We start from the raw sequence: 12700 nt of genomic DNA on the forward strand, positions 1-12700 counted from the left end.
GAGATTACCCTAAAATTAGACACCATTGAGTATAGTAGATCGCTTTGGGGATCATTAATTATCCCGCGGTTGTGCGAGAACAACTTAGCAGAAGGAGAGAGAGAAAGAGAGAAGAGTAGACAAGACAAGAGGGGAAGCAGGCAAAAGTGAGACAGATAAAAGTAGAGATGAAGGTTGATGTTGAGAGAGCAAAAGAGATGGTGAATGTCGCCTTCATGGACCAAAATTGCTGCCGAAGATTAATGATCTCTCCCTCTGTATTACAGATATTTACACCTGTATATAGATACACAAATATAAAAAAAACTATACACATTATATGCTTTTTCGTTAACAAGCCAAACAACACAATTCGATATTTTACTGCGTCTTGAAATTTTAATTTTATTTAATATAAAAATTCAATATTCAAATTTTTATTATTTTACTTTAAGCTTTTATTATTCAAATTTCGAGAGCAAACTCTCCTCTCTCTTTAAAAATACAGTGGAAAATTTGTCAGTTTGGGTACAGTGTCAATTTTAAAATTAATGTACTAAAAATCATTGAATTCTTGCAATTTATCAAAAAATTTGAAAATAATTGAATTCATTTCAAGAATTATATCAACCTTTTTTCAATAATTGAATTCTTTCGAGAAAATGAAATTAAAATCGTATTGAAAATAATTTAATTATTGGCAAGATTTTTATTAAAATTCTTTAAAATAATTAAATTCTTTTTTAAATTCTTTTTTTCTTTTTTTTTGAATTTTTTATAAATAATGGGAATTTTTTTAAATAATTTTTATTGAAAATTATGAAAGTAATTGAATTTTTAAAAGATATTCTTTTAAGTTCTTAAAATAATGTGTTTATTATTAATTATAATTAATAATTTTCCTATTAAATTATATTAAAATTATTAATAGAAAATTAAATTATTTTAAACAATTTTATTGTTTTTGTAAATAATTACATTTTCTTTATTAATTTCATTAAATTTTGTAAAAATAATGAAATTTTTAAAACTATTTTTAATTGCAAATTTTAAAAATTATTGAAATTTACAAAGAATTTTATTAAAAATTTTTATTACCTAAAAAAAAATTGAATTTTTTAAAAGAATTTTATAAGAATTTTTGAAAATAATTGAATTTTTATTAATTAAATCTCTTGAAAATAATTGAATTGAAATAATAATTTTAAAAACAATTGTATTCTTTCGAGAAATGTTATTAAATATTGTATTGAAAATAATTGAATTCGTGCAAAAATTTTTTACTATTTAATAAAAATAATTGAATTATTTCAAAGGATTTATTAAAATTTTTAAAAATAATTCAATTCTTTCGAAAAAGTGTATTTACAATTTTAAAAAAAATAATTGAATTCTTTCGTGAAATTTTATTAAAATTGAATTAAAAATAATTGAATTGTTTCGAAGAACTTTATCTTAATTTTCGAAAATAATTGAATTTTTTGAAGGAATTTTATTAAAAAACTTTGAAAATAATGATTTTTTTAAAAGAATTTCATCAAAATTGTCGCGGAAATAATTGAATTTATATTAAAATTCTTAAAAATAATAGAATTTAATTAGGATTAATTGTAGTTCATAATTTTATTATTAAATTATATTAAAATTTTTCATTGAAAATTAATTTATTTTAAACAATTTCTTTAGAGTTTTTGTAAATAATTAAATTTTTTTCTAAGAATTTCATTAAATTTCGTAAAAATAATGTAGTTTTTCAAATAATTTTAATTGAAAATTTTGAAAATAATTGAAATTTACAAAGAATTTTATTAAAAACTTTTAAGAACAATTGAATTGTTTAGAAAAATTTTATTATAATTTTTAAAAATAATTGAACCTGTTAGAGAAATTTTATTAAAATTTTATTGAAAATAATTGAATTGTTTCGAAGAATTTTATAAGACTTTTTGAAAATAATTGTCTTTTTATTGAAACTCTTGAAAATAATTGAATATAAATAATATTTTAAAAATATTTGTATTCTTTCGAGAAATTCTATTAAAATCGTATTGAAAATAATTGAATTTGTGCAGAAAATTTTACTTAAGGATAAAAATAATTGAATTAAAATTCAATATTCAAATTTTGAGATAAACTATCGAAATTTTGTCCCCTTTAAAAAAATTTTTCAATTTTGCGGGTAAAAAATCAAACGAAAAATATAGAATTATAACCAGAATAATAATCCTAATGTTCTGAACGTATATATATTCAAATGAATTAGAGTGGAATTAATCAGAATAGAATTAATAAGAGTGGAATAAAAAATAAAACAGAATATAAATAAAAGAGTAGATTTAACGAAAATAGAATTAATTATCACAGAAAAATTTGAGGGATGAAAAAAATCGTATATGTAAAATTGTTACTCTCTTGAATTTAAAGCAAGAAAAAAAATTCGCTTTGCAATTTCATTTATTTACGTGTCCCGACAAATTAAATGCAGAGCAAAAGATTAATGGTTTGTTTTTGCTCTTAAATCGATTTCAAGAAGAAGGCGTGTATGGCGTTTCAATCATGGGGTGTACACTAATCATTTACACTTTTACAACATCATATCCTCTTTCCATTTTTTTTCTATTTTTCTTAAAAAAAATAAAAGTAAACTCATTATATTCTAAAACGGATAAAACTTCTTTCTTTTCAGTTAAATATTTTTTTTGATATTATTTCGAAATTAAAAATTAGCGAAAAGAAACAAAATTTACGTTTTTCTTTTTTTACAGTCAAATTATATAGTTCTTTTTGACGAATTCGAATTTGGAGAGATTATTGCAAATTTTAATTATTAGTTGTGATTTATAGGTGGTATTATCGTTATTGTGGGAGGAATTATATTTAAATAGGAGTTCTTGGAGTTATTTTGTCTTTTGGAGAACCTGGAGAATTTATAAACTCTGCGGGAAATTGAAATGTGTGAAATTAAACAAATTCCAACTGGAAGTGCAATATTCTAGAAAGAGAGGCGTATATATGGGGATGTAAAAGACAACCACCGTTTGCTTTCTGGTGAATGACAGGTTCACTAATACTAACACTTATTCTCACCGCCCACCCTTTTTACCTTGACAACACCTCTATCTACAAATTACCATTTGTGTCACAGTTTTCATACATATATTTTGCGTAAAATAAATTCAAATTTGTATTTTTGTTCTCTGAAACTGTATTTATTACAGATTTTCAAAATTATTTTCTCTAAATCTAAATCAAAATCTAAATCTGTAAATCAAAATCACTTTTTAACATTTTTAACTTTTTCTTCAACTAAAATCAGTAAATGACTTTTTGCTTCTATGAATCACAGTTATAATTTTACTGATTCATTAATTTAAAAATTTTTTCTACCACAAAAGTAAATTTTACCCGCAAAAAGTCGTCCCAGTTAAAATTTTATAATTCAGAGATTTAGAGAGTTTGTAATTTTTTATCTATTATTTTCGAAAATAGATTGAGAATTTTGAATTTATGAAGAAAAAATAATTTATGAACTCCCGTCTATACTTTTTTTACTCTGTAAATTCGAATTCAATGAAAATAACTTAGATAGTAAAAAGTTATAGTCACTGATTTATTTAAATAATAATATTTTACTAACCATATATAGTTAATAATCTCTAATTATTATTAAATTCCCTTTTAGTTTATTTCAAAATAACTTAAATTTTTGTTAACTAAATTTTGTTATTATTGTTTATTATTTTCAAAAATTATAATAAAATTCTTCACGAGATTTCAATTATTTTTATATTTTTTATAAATAATAATATTCTTCGGAAGAATTCAATTATTTTTATACAAAAAAGTAAAATTCCTCGCAAGAATACAATTATCTTAATAAATAGTAAAAATTTACTAAAGAATTCAATTAATTTCTTAAATTCCACGAAAGAATAAAATTATTTTCTAAATTTTAATTGCAAGAATTCAATTACTTTTATAAATAATAAAATTCTTCACAAAAATTAAATTACTTTAAATTTCTCAAAAAAATTTAATTATTTTTTCAATTTTTAAAATAAAATTCCTCGCAGAAATTCAATTATTTTCATAAGTAATTGAACTTTGCGCAGGAATTCAATTATTTCTAATACAATTTTAATAAAATTTCACGAAAGAATTCAATTATTTTTTTAAAATTGTAAATACATTTTTTCGAAAGAATTGAATTATTTTCTAAAATTTTAATAAATCCTTCGAAGTAATTCAATTTTTTTTATAATCAGTAAACTTCTTCGCAAGAAGTAAATTATTTAAAATTTTTTATAAATAATAAAATTCTTCTGGGGAATTTAATTATTTTCAATAAAATTTTATAATTAAAATTAAAATGTTGAGAAAATTCTTTGTTTCAAAAAAATAATTCAATTATTTTCAAAATTCGCAATTAAAATTATTTAAAAAACTACATTATTTTTAGGAAATTAAAAGAAATTCGTCAAAGGAATTTAATTTAGTATTTTTAAAAATTTGAATAAAATTCTTTGCAAGAATTCAATTACTTTTATAAATAATAAAATTCTTCGCAAAAATTAAATTACTTTAAATTTCTCAAAAAAATTTAATTATTTTTTCAATTTTTAAAATAAAATTCCTCGCAGAAATTCAATTATTTTCATAAGTATTTGAACTTTGCGCAGGAATTCAATTATTTCTAATACAATTTTAATAAAATTTCACGAAAGAATTCAATTATTTTTTTAAAATTGTAAAATTGTATTTTGTAAATTGTAAAAAATTGTAAAATTGTAATTGTCTTTTTTTCGAAAGCATTGAATTATTTTCTAGAATTTTAATAAATCCTTTGAAATAATTCAATTATTTTTATAAATAGTAAAATTATTCTTCTGGGGAATTTAATTATTTTCAATAAAATTTTAATAAAATTTAATAATTAAATTTTCAATTATAATTATTATCAGTCACGATTATGTTAAAATGTTGAGAAAATTCTTTGTTTCAATAAAATAATTCAATTATTTTCAAAATTTTCAATTAAAATTATTTAAAAAACTACATTATTTTTACAAAATTAAAAAAAATTCGTCAAAGGAATTTAATTTAGTATTTTTAAAAATTTGAATAAAATTCTTCGCAAGAATTCAATTACTTTTATAAATAAGAAAATTCTTCTAAGGAACTCAATTAGTTTCAAATTTTTTGCCTAAAATTCTACGAATTCAATGATTTGCAATATATTAATTTAAAAATTAAAAACATTTAAAAAGAAAAATTACTAAGAAAGATCAACTAATAATTATTTACTGTTCGACTAATAATTTGTTATTTTCTACTAATAATTAGTCATTTTTTTCCCTAATTGTTGAAGCAAAAAGTCAGTCAGCTATTTACTAATAATTAGTTTTAACTAATTCAGATTTTGCGAGTATAATTAGTTATTTTTTACTAATCGAAGAAGCAAAAAGTCAGTTAAAATCTTACTATTAATTAGTTATTTTTATCTAATTCAAACTTTGAGAGAATAATTACTTATTCTTCACTAATTGCAGAAGCAGAAAGTCAACCAAAATTTTACTATTAGTTATTTCTAATAACTAATCCAGATTTAAAGAATACGAGAGTATTTCAGAAAATTTCTTTTTCCCTAAAAACTTAAGACGGATTATGAATATATTTTTGAAAATGAAAACTTAATTGACTTGAAGAAAGTGCTACTTAGAGAGAACGAGAGAGAGAGAGGAAAAATCTTTAGAATTTTTGTCAAGACTAAATGAGAAAATGAAAATTAGTATAATTCTTTTAGGAAAAAATATATAGAAATAGTGAGAAATAGGTGATGAGAGATAGAAACTCCAATATTAGAATAGAAAGAAACAAAATATGCACTCGCTTGGTTACCCCTAAAAGGTAATACCATTGAAAGCTTTGGGATCGTTAATCTTGCAGTTGCTAAGTTGTCTATCCAGGATTGGCGCGGAGTAAATATTTTCGGGGCGTGGAATTTACTGATGAAAGGAAGGTTCTTGTGACGTTTTAACCCTGCGGAGATGAGAATATATATAAAAATTTAAATAAAACCATTTGAACTCAAAGATTATTCACATTTTGCCTCAGCGCAAAGAAAATTGCAAATTTTTATATTTTGCAAACTTTTCACTTTTTTTTAAAAAAACTAGAAAAATTTAAATATTAAACTACAAATTGTTTTTTAAATTTTCATTAGGAATTATAGAAATTAAATATTATTAAAATTTTACAATTTTGCTTGGTAATTTTTTTTTCTATATTTAAAATTTAAATTAGAAAATTGAAAATTACTATTATAAAAATATGGTAATATGAAAAAATTTAGAGCATATAAATTATATAGAGTTTTGCGCAAACTCTCTTGTGTCAAACAGTTATAATAATATGATCGTTCTACTTACAGGCAGCAGCTTTTATTTTTACCACACCCCAACGATGATTAGGTGGTTGCAACCCTTTCTTTGAATATGCAAATGTTTATACTTCAAATACAGATACGATCGTTGAGCGAAAAAAATCCAACCTTCGGCCAATGCAGTTTTGTTCCATTGAAAATTGTACCTGGAATTTGATTCATTTTTTACTATTTTTTATAAATTTAATTAACTAATTATAAATAAATCGAATTAATTTTAATTGTAATTATGAACTAATAAGAAAAATTAAAAATACTGCAAAGAATTAAAACTAATGAAATAAATAAAATTTAATTTAATTTAAAAACTAATGCTGCGAAATAAAAAGTAATAAAAAACTAACGTATAAACTGAAACTGATTTAAAATTTATAAAATGCACTTTTTAAATGTGCAATTTAAAAAAAAATTATTTAATTCTTGTCAAGAATTTTACTATTTATAAAAATAATTAAATTGTTTCAAAGGATTTACTCAAATTTTAGAAAATAATTCAATTCTTTTGTTAAATTTTATTAAAATTGATTATTACTTTCAAGAATAAAATTCCTCACAGAAATTCAATTATTTTCATAAGTAATTGAATTTTGCGCAGGAATTCAATTATTTTCAATACAATTTTAATAAAATTTCACGAAAGAATTCAATTATTTTTTTAAAATTGTAAATACATTTTTTCGAAAGAATTGAATTATTTTCTAGAATTTTAATAAATCCTTTGAAACAATTTAATTATTTTTATAAATAGTAAAATTCTTGGCAAAAATTAAATAATTTTTTTTTAAATAATAAAATTCTTCTCAGGAATAAAAACTAATACTATAATAAGAAAAATTGAAACTAATAAAAAGTTTTTAAGTAATAAAAAAATTATAACTAATAAACAAACATAAACTAAAAGAAATTAATAAAAAAAATTAAAAACTAATAAAAAAATAAAAACAAAACTATTGAAGCGAATATAACAATGTTTAACTAATAAAAAACTAAAAAAATAATACAAAATATTAATAACAATATAATTAATAATATTAAATAAAACTTAATATAAAAATTGTCAATTAATAAAAAAATTAATGCTAAAAAAATGATAAGTAATAATTAATTATTTTCGAAATTAAAAAAAACAAGATTTCTGTAATTTTTTGATATTTTAAATTTACAAATATTATTTTTATCGAAAGTGTTTGGTACGAAAGTATTTTCACCAACTGCCGATAAAAATTCTTTCTGTACAAAATTTCTCTTTTAATATTATTTTTTTCCGTATTTTTATATTATTTATTTCAATAATAAAATACTTATAATTTCATTAATTTATATTATAAATTAGAATTTAATTAACTTTATTTATTTGTTTTGAAAATATTTAAAATCGCAGAAAAAATGAATTAGAAGTAAATTAAAAATTAAATAACAAATAAATTAAAAATTAATTAAAAAACAAATAAAGTAAAAGAAAAGAATGAAAAGAAAAAAGAATATAGAAATAAAAGTGAAATAAAACTGAAATTACAAATAAAAAAAATATTTCTCGTCACCATCAGTCGAGACAATTTATCCGTCGAGTAAGAACTTTGAAAACCTTTCCGAAAGTAAAGTGCGTGTCGCTCTCAGACAATATTTGATGTATTATATAGAAAATCGTCTGGTCTTTATAATGAGAAAAAACAAGAAATTTATAATAAGAATATGTTGTTGTGATGTTGAGAGAACCAATACAACTGTTCAGTGAACTCTGTCACAGAATAATCCGATACGAGTTCTTTTTTTACTCCTTATGATGAAATTAATAAACCACCGGCGTAAATAGTATAACAAAAAAAACATAAATAAATAAAAAAAAGAAAGAAAGACATGTCCTCCTGTAGTGATTTATCTCGATCTCACGAATATTTAAGTTTTCGAAGTTCTGTACCACTTCGGAAAATTGTTGTTGATATTGATGGTTCAAAGGTAAGTTGTCTAAAATTTGATATATTTTTTTCCCCCATGTGTTAATTTTTTCTTCGTATTATTTTACCAAAAAAAAAAAAAAAATATCCATTTTTTCTTGATTTGATATTATTTTTCTCCTTTCGATAGATTTTAATTAACTGGAAATGATAAAAGATAAATTAAATTAATGTATTTGTTGACAACAGAGAGAGTAGAACGTAAAAGAAAATTTTTCTCCTTTTTTCTTTATCATTTTCCGAAGAAAATTTGCACATGATGTATTCGAGAACAAAATTGTTAGTTATCTTATTTTTAGAATAAAAAATTAAAAAAAACATGTGACAATGAAAAATAATTCTTAAAAAGTAGAAAAAGAAGAAACATTTTTAGACAAAATGTTATAGAAAATTGACAATAAAATAGAAAACAAAAATGTAAAAATTAAAATTACAATAGTTTTTGAATAAATGATAAAAGAAAACATAATATGATACTGGTTACAAGTATTCCGAGTATTATTTTACCTCTCACTCATATTGCGTATCAGTAAAAAAAAAGAGATCTGTTTGATTATTATTAAAACAATATTCCTTTAGAGAAATATAATGCATAATTTCTTATCAAGTGTAAATTCTTTTCAATATTTTTGAGAGAGAGAGAGAGAGAGAGATGTAAATTATTTTTAAATCTCTGACAACATTTTTAGTCTCTCTCTTTCGAAAAAAAGAGTAATTTTTTTTAATTTCTCTCTTTCGGAAAAAAGAGAAAAATATTAAAATTTCTCTCTTTCGTAAAAAAAAGAAAAATATTAAAATTTCTCTCTTTCGGAAAAAAAGAAAAATTTTTAAATTGTGCGTTTGAAATAATTCATTTATTTTTCTTTTTCAGGGATGGAAAGTATATGATTCAAATCCAAAGACTGTAAAGTGCCCTCTCATTTGTCTTCCTCCTGCCAGTGGAACGGCGGATATTTTTTTTAAACAAATTCTCGGACTAGCGGCAAAAGGATATCGAGTTATATCGGTAAACAATTAAACAAACAAAAAATAATATAAAAACAAAATACAAAACAAGTAAAAATATAATAAAATAATATTTTTGTTGAAAAAATAAATTATTTTTGAATATAGGTTGAAGCGCCTGTTTACTGGAATGTTAAAGAATGGTGTGAAGGATTCAAAAAATTACTGGATTACATGGAACTGGACAAGGTCCATCTATTCGGTGCTTCTCTAGGTAGAAATAAATAAATAAAATTTTAAATATTCGATAAAGAAAATATTAAAATAAAAATTAAAAAGAATTAGAAAGAATATTAAAAAATAAAAATTTGACAGAAAAACTAAAATTAAGAATTAAAAAGAAAAAGAAAGGCTAAATGGAAAAATTAAAAAGAAAAACTAGAAGTAGAAACTAAAAAGAAAAATTAAAAATTGAAAGAAAAGCTAAATGGAAAAATTAAAAAGAAAAACTAAAAAGAAAAACTAGAAATAGAAACTAAAAAGAAAAACTAAGAAGAAAAATTAAAAATAGAAATTAAAAAGGAAAACCAAATATAAAAATTAAAAAGAAAAGCTAAATTGAAAAATTATGTACATGGAAAATTAAAAATAGAAATTGAAAAGAAAAACTAAGAAGCAAAAATTTAAATTAAACTAAAAAGAAAAAATAAAGAAAAAGACAAGAAATTTTCAGAACAAATACTGAAAAACAACAAAATATTACGAAAAAAGAACTCGAAAATTTTTAATTGAATTAAGAAAAATTAAATTAATTTATTATTTTAACCGCTATTGACTATATTGTGAATGATGAAAATTAAAATCTAGATCTTTTAACGATATTGATTAATGCTGCGTAATACTCACTCGTTTATTGATTTCCAATGATAAAAGCACGCCTATTAGATTTTTTTTCCCGGTACCAAAAGAAGTTGACTTTTGAAATATTCACCAAATCGTCTAATTTTGATTCACGTCATCGTCATTTTTTGATTCAAAAAGCGAATAGTTGTCCACATCTGAAAAAAGTAGCAAAAAAAAATTAATATTACCGAAAAGAAATAAATTCCTAGAAAAAAAGAGAAAATTAGTAAAAAATATTTCTATTTTCCAGGAGGATTTTTGGCGCAAAAATTTGCAGAAGTTAATGCACATTGTCCAAGAGTTGTTTCTTTAATTTTATGCAATACATTTACGGACACCTCTGTCTTCAGCTACAATGACTCCGCGGCTGTGTGAGTTTTTTTTTAAATTTTACATTTCAATGAAAATTAGTATTTTTTTTGAGAAAATAATCTTAGTAATTATTATCTTTTTATTTAGATTTTGGATACTGCCATCACTGGTGTTGAAAAAAATGGTAATGGGAAATTTTGAATCGGAAAAAGTTGACGGAGAAATAATAGAAGCCATTGATTTTATGGTCGAGAGGGTAAAGTGTGAAAATTACAAATTATTCCGAAAATGAATTTATTTATATTTTTTTTAACTATTTTTTATTTCTCACTTATTTTTTTCTTTCTTTTCTTAAATAATGCTTTTATTTTCTAAAGCAATGAAAAAATATTACCAGTTGGAAATTTGCAAATAAAAATTATTAAATTACAGTTGGAAAGTTTAACACAACCGGAATTGGCCTCAAGATTAACGATGAATTGTGTAAATTGTTATGTGCAACCGCAAAAAATAAGTCATCTTCAAATCACGATAATGGACGTATTTGACGAGTATGCCCTATCGAATGTTGTCAGAGAAGAAATGTATAAATGTTATCCAAATGCCAAATTAGCACATTTAAAAAGCGGTGGTAATTTTCCCTATTTGAGTAGATCTGCCGAAGTCAATCTTCATTTACAGGTAAAAATAATATTTTTCTCACGTAAAATAATTTAGAAAATTGATTGCAAACTAAACTGTTAAATCGAAGGAATTTAATTTTCATAAATTAGACAAACACTCGATGAAAATTGGAAAGAAAAAAAAATTCTTTATAAACTTTCAGTTTAATTAATTATTTTCTGTAAATTAATATTATATAATAATAATTTAATTTATTTTAATTAATTATTAGTTAATAATTATTTTTATAAATTATTAATGAAGTTAAAATTGGCACCCATTTAATTTTTGAAAAAAAAATTTTTAATTAAATAATTTCCTTAAAGTTTCGAAAGTTCAAATTATCGAAATTTTTTTTCTAAATAAATATTTTTAAAAATTACTATAAAAAATAATAACTGAAGTATTAAATATTGAGTTATAAATTAATTTTCATAATACAGAAAATAATTTTTTTTTGTAAAAAAAAGACCCATTAATTTTGGTAATTTTTGAAAATATTAAAATAAAAAGTAAATTTCGTTCATTCGAACTTTTTTTGTTTTTAATTAAATTAGAAAAATGAAATTAAATTGAAATTATCATCAAATTGCAGATTCACTTGAGACAATTTGAAGGCACGGAATATTCGGCCTCGATTCGAAAGAAAATTTAACGGAGAAATAAATATTTTGTACATAAATAATATTATTGACGACTAAGTTACCGAAATCTGTGAGAAAAAGCCAATATAATATAGCGAATGAAAAAAAGGCAAAATTAATGGAAATTGGATCTCAAGAGGATTTTTTTTTTAATGCTTTAGAGAAGAAATTTGTTTCTATAGAAATAATGTTTCTATTCATTTTTCTTTCGTTATAGAATAATTTATATCTGGTGAATATTGTCTACCTCATTTCGAGGATTGTTATATTTACTATCCTTTACATTTTATCACAGGACAATTTTTTTTCTTTTATTTCTTTTTATAAAAAATCGAAATAAGAGAAAACGGAAGATTTTTGCAGTGTTAATTTTGTTATATTATCAATTTTGTTGATTCATAAAAATAGTGTTTTTTCTGTTATTATTTATAGAAATACTTTCCATACTTGACCATAATAACTTTTAGTACGTATTATATAATTAAGTAGATTTGTATACAAGTTTATGACTGAGTATATTTAAAGAAAGAAAAACGGATTTATAAAATGCTAAATATCTATAAGAATATTTAGTGGGGAAAATAAATAATTTTTATAAAACAAATCTTGTGTTTTTTGTCATTGGTAGAAAGAAAATTTTAAACTTTGGTAAAAAAGACTAAAGTTAATAAAAGACAAAGTAATAAATAAATTGAGACTCAATAAATTTAATAAAATAAATAAAAGTTAATAAAATAAAAAATTCTTTACCAAACAAAATTCTAGTAAATTTTTTTATTTTTTATGTTTTTCTATTGCTTTCTCATAGAGGAAAGATTGTAATTTTATTTTATGTTTACTTTTATTATTATTATAAT

The 12700-nt window shown here is 21.2% G+C and overlaps 1 protein-coding gene across 1 annotated transcript; it reads left to right on the forward strand.

Annotated features, from left to right (window-relative positions):
• Positions 1–8056: 8056 nt before the first annotated feature.
• Positions 8057–12423, forward strand: LOC122507171 (maspardin-like). The gene is made up of 7 exons (XM_043619751.1): positions 8057–8377; positions 9248–9382; positions 9490–9595; positions 10475–10595; positions 10684–10792; positions 10969–11217; positions 11795–12423. Exons 1-7 carry the CDS (start codon positions 8279–8281, stop codon positions 11852–11854), a joined length of 879 nt encoding a protein of 292 aa, XP_043475686.1. The 5' UTR covers positions 8057–8278; the 3' UTR covers positions 11855–12423.
• Positions 12424–12700: the final 277 nt, after the last annotated feature.

Source organism: Leptopilina heterotoma, unplaced genomic scaffold, assembly GCF_015476425.1.
Source record: "Leptopilina heterotoma isolate Lh14 unplaced genomic scaffold, ASM1547642v1 Lhet_45, whole genome shotgun sequence".
Taxonomy (NCBI): domain Eukaryota; kingdom Metazoa; phylum Arthropoda; class Insecta; order Hymenoptera; family Figitidae; genus Leptopilina; species Leptopilina heterotoma.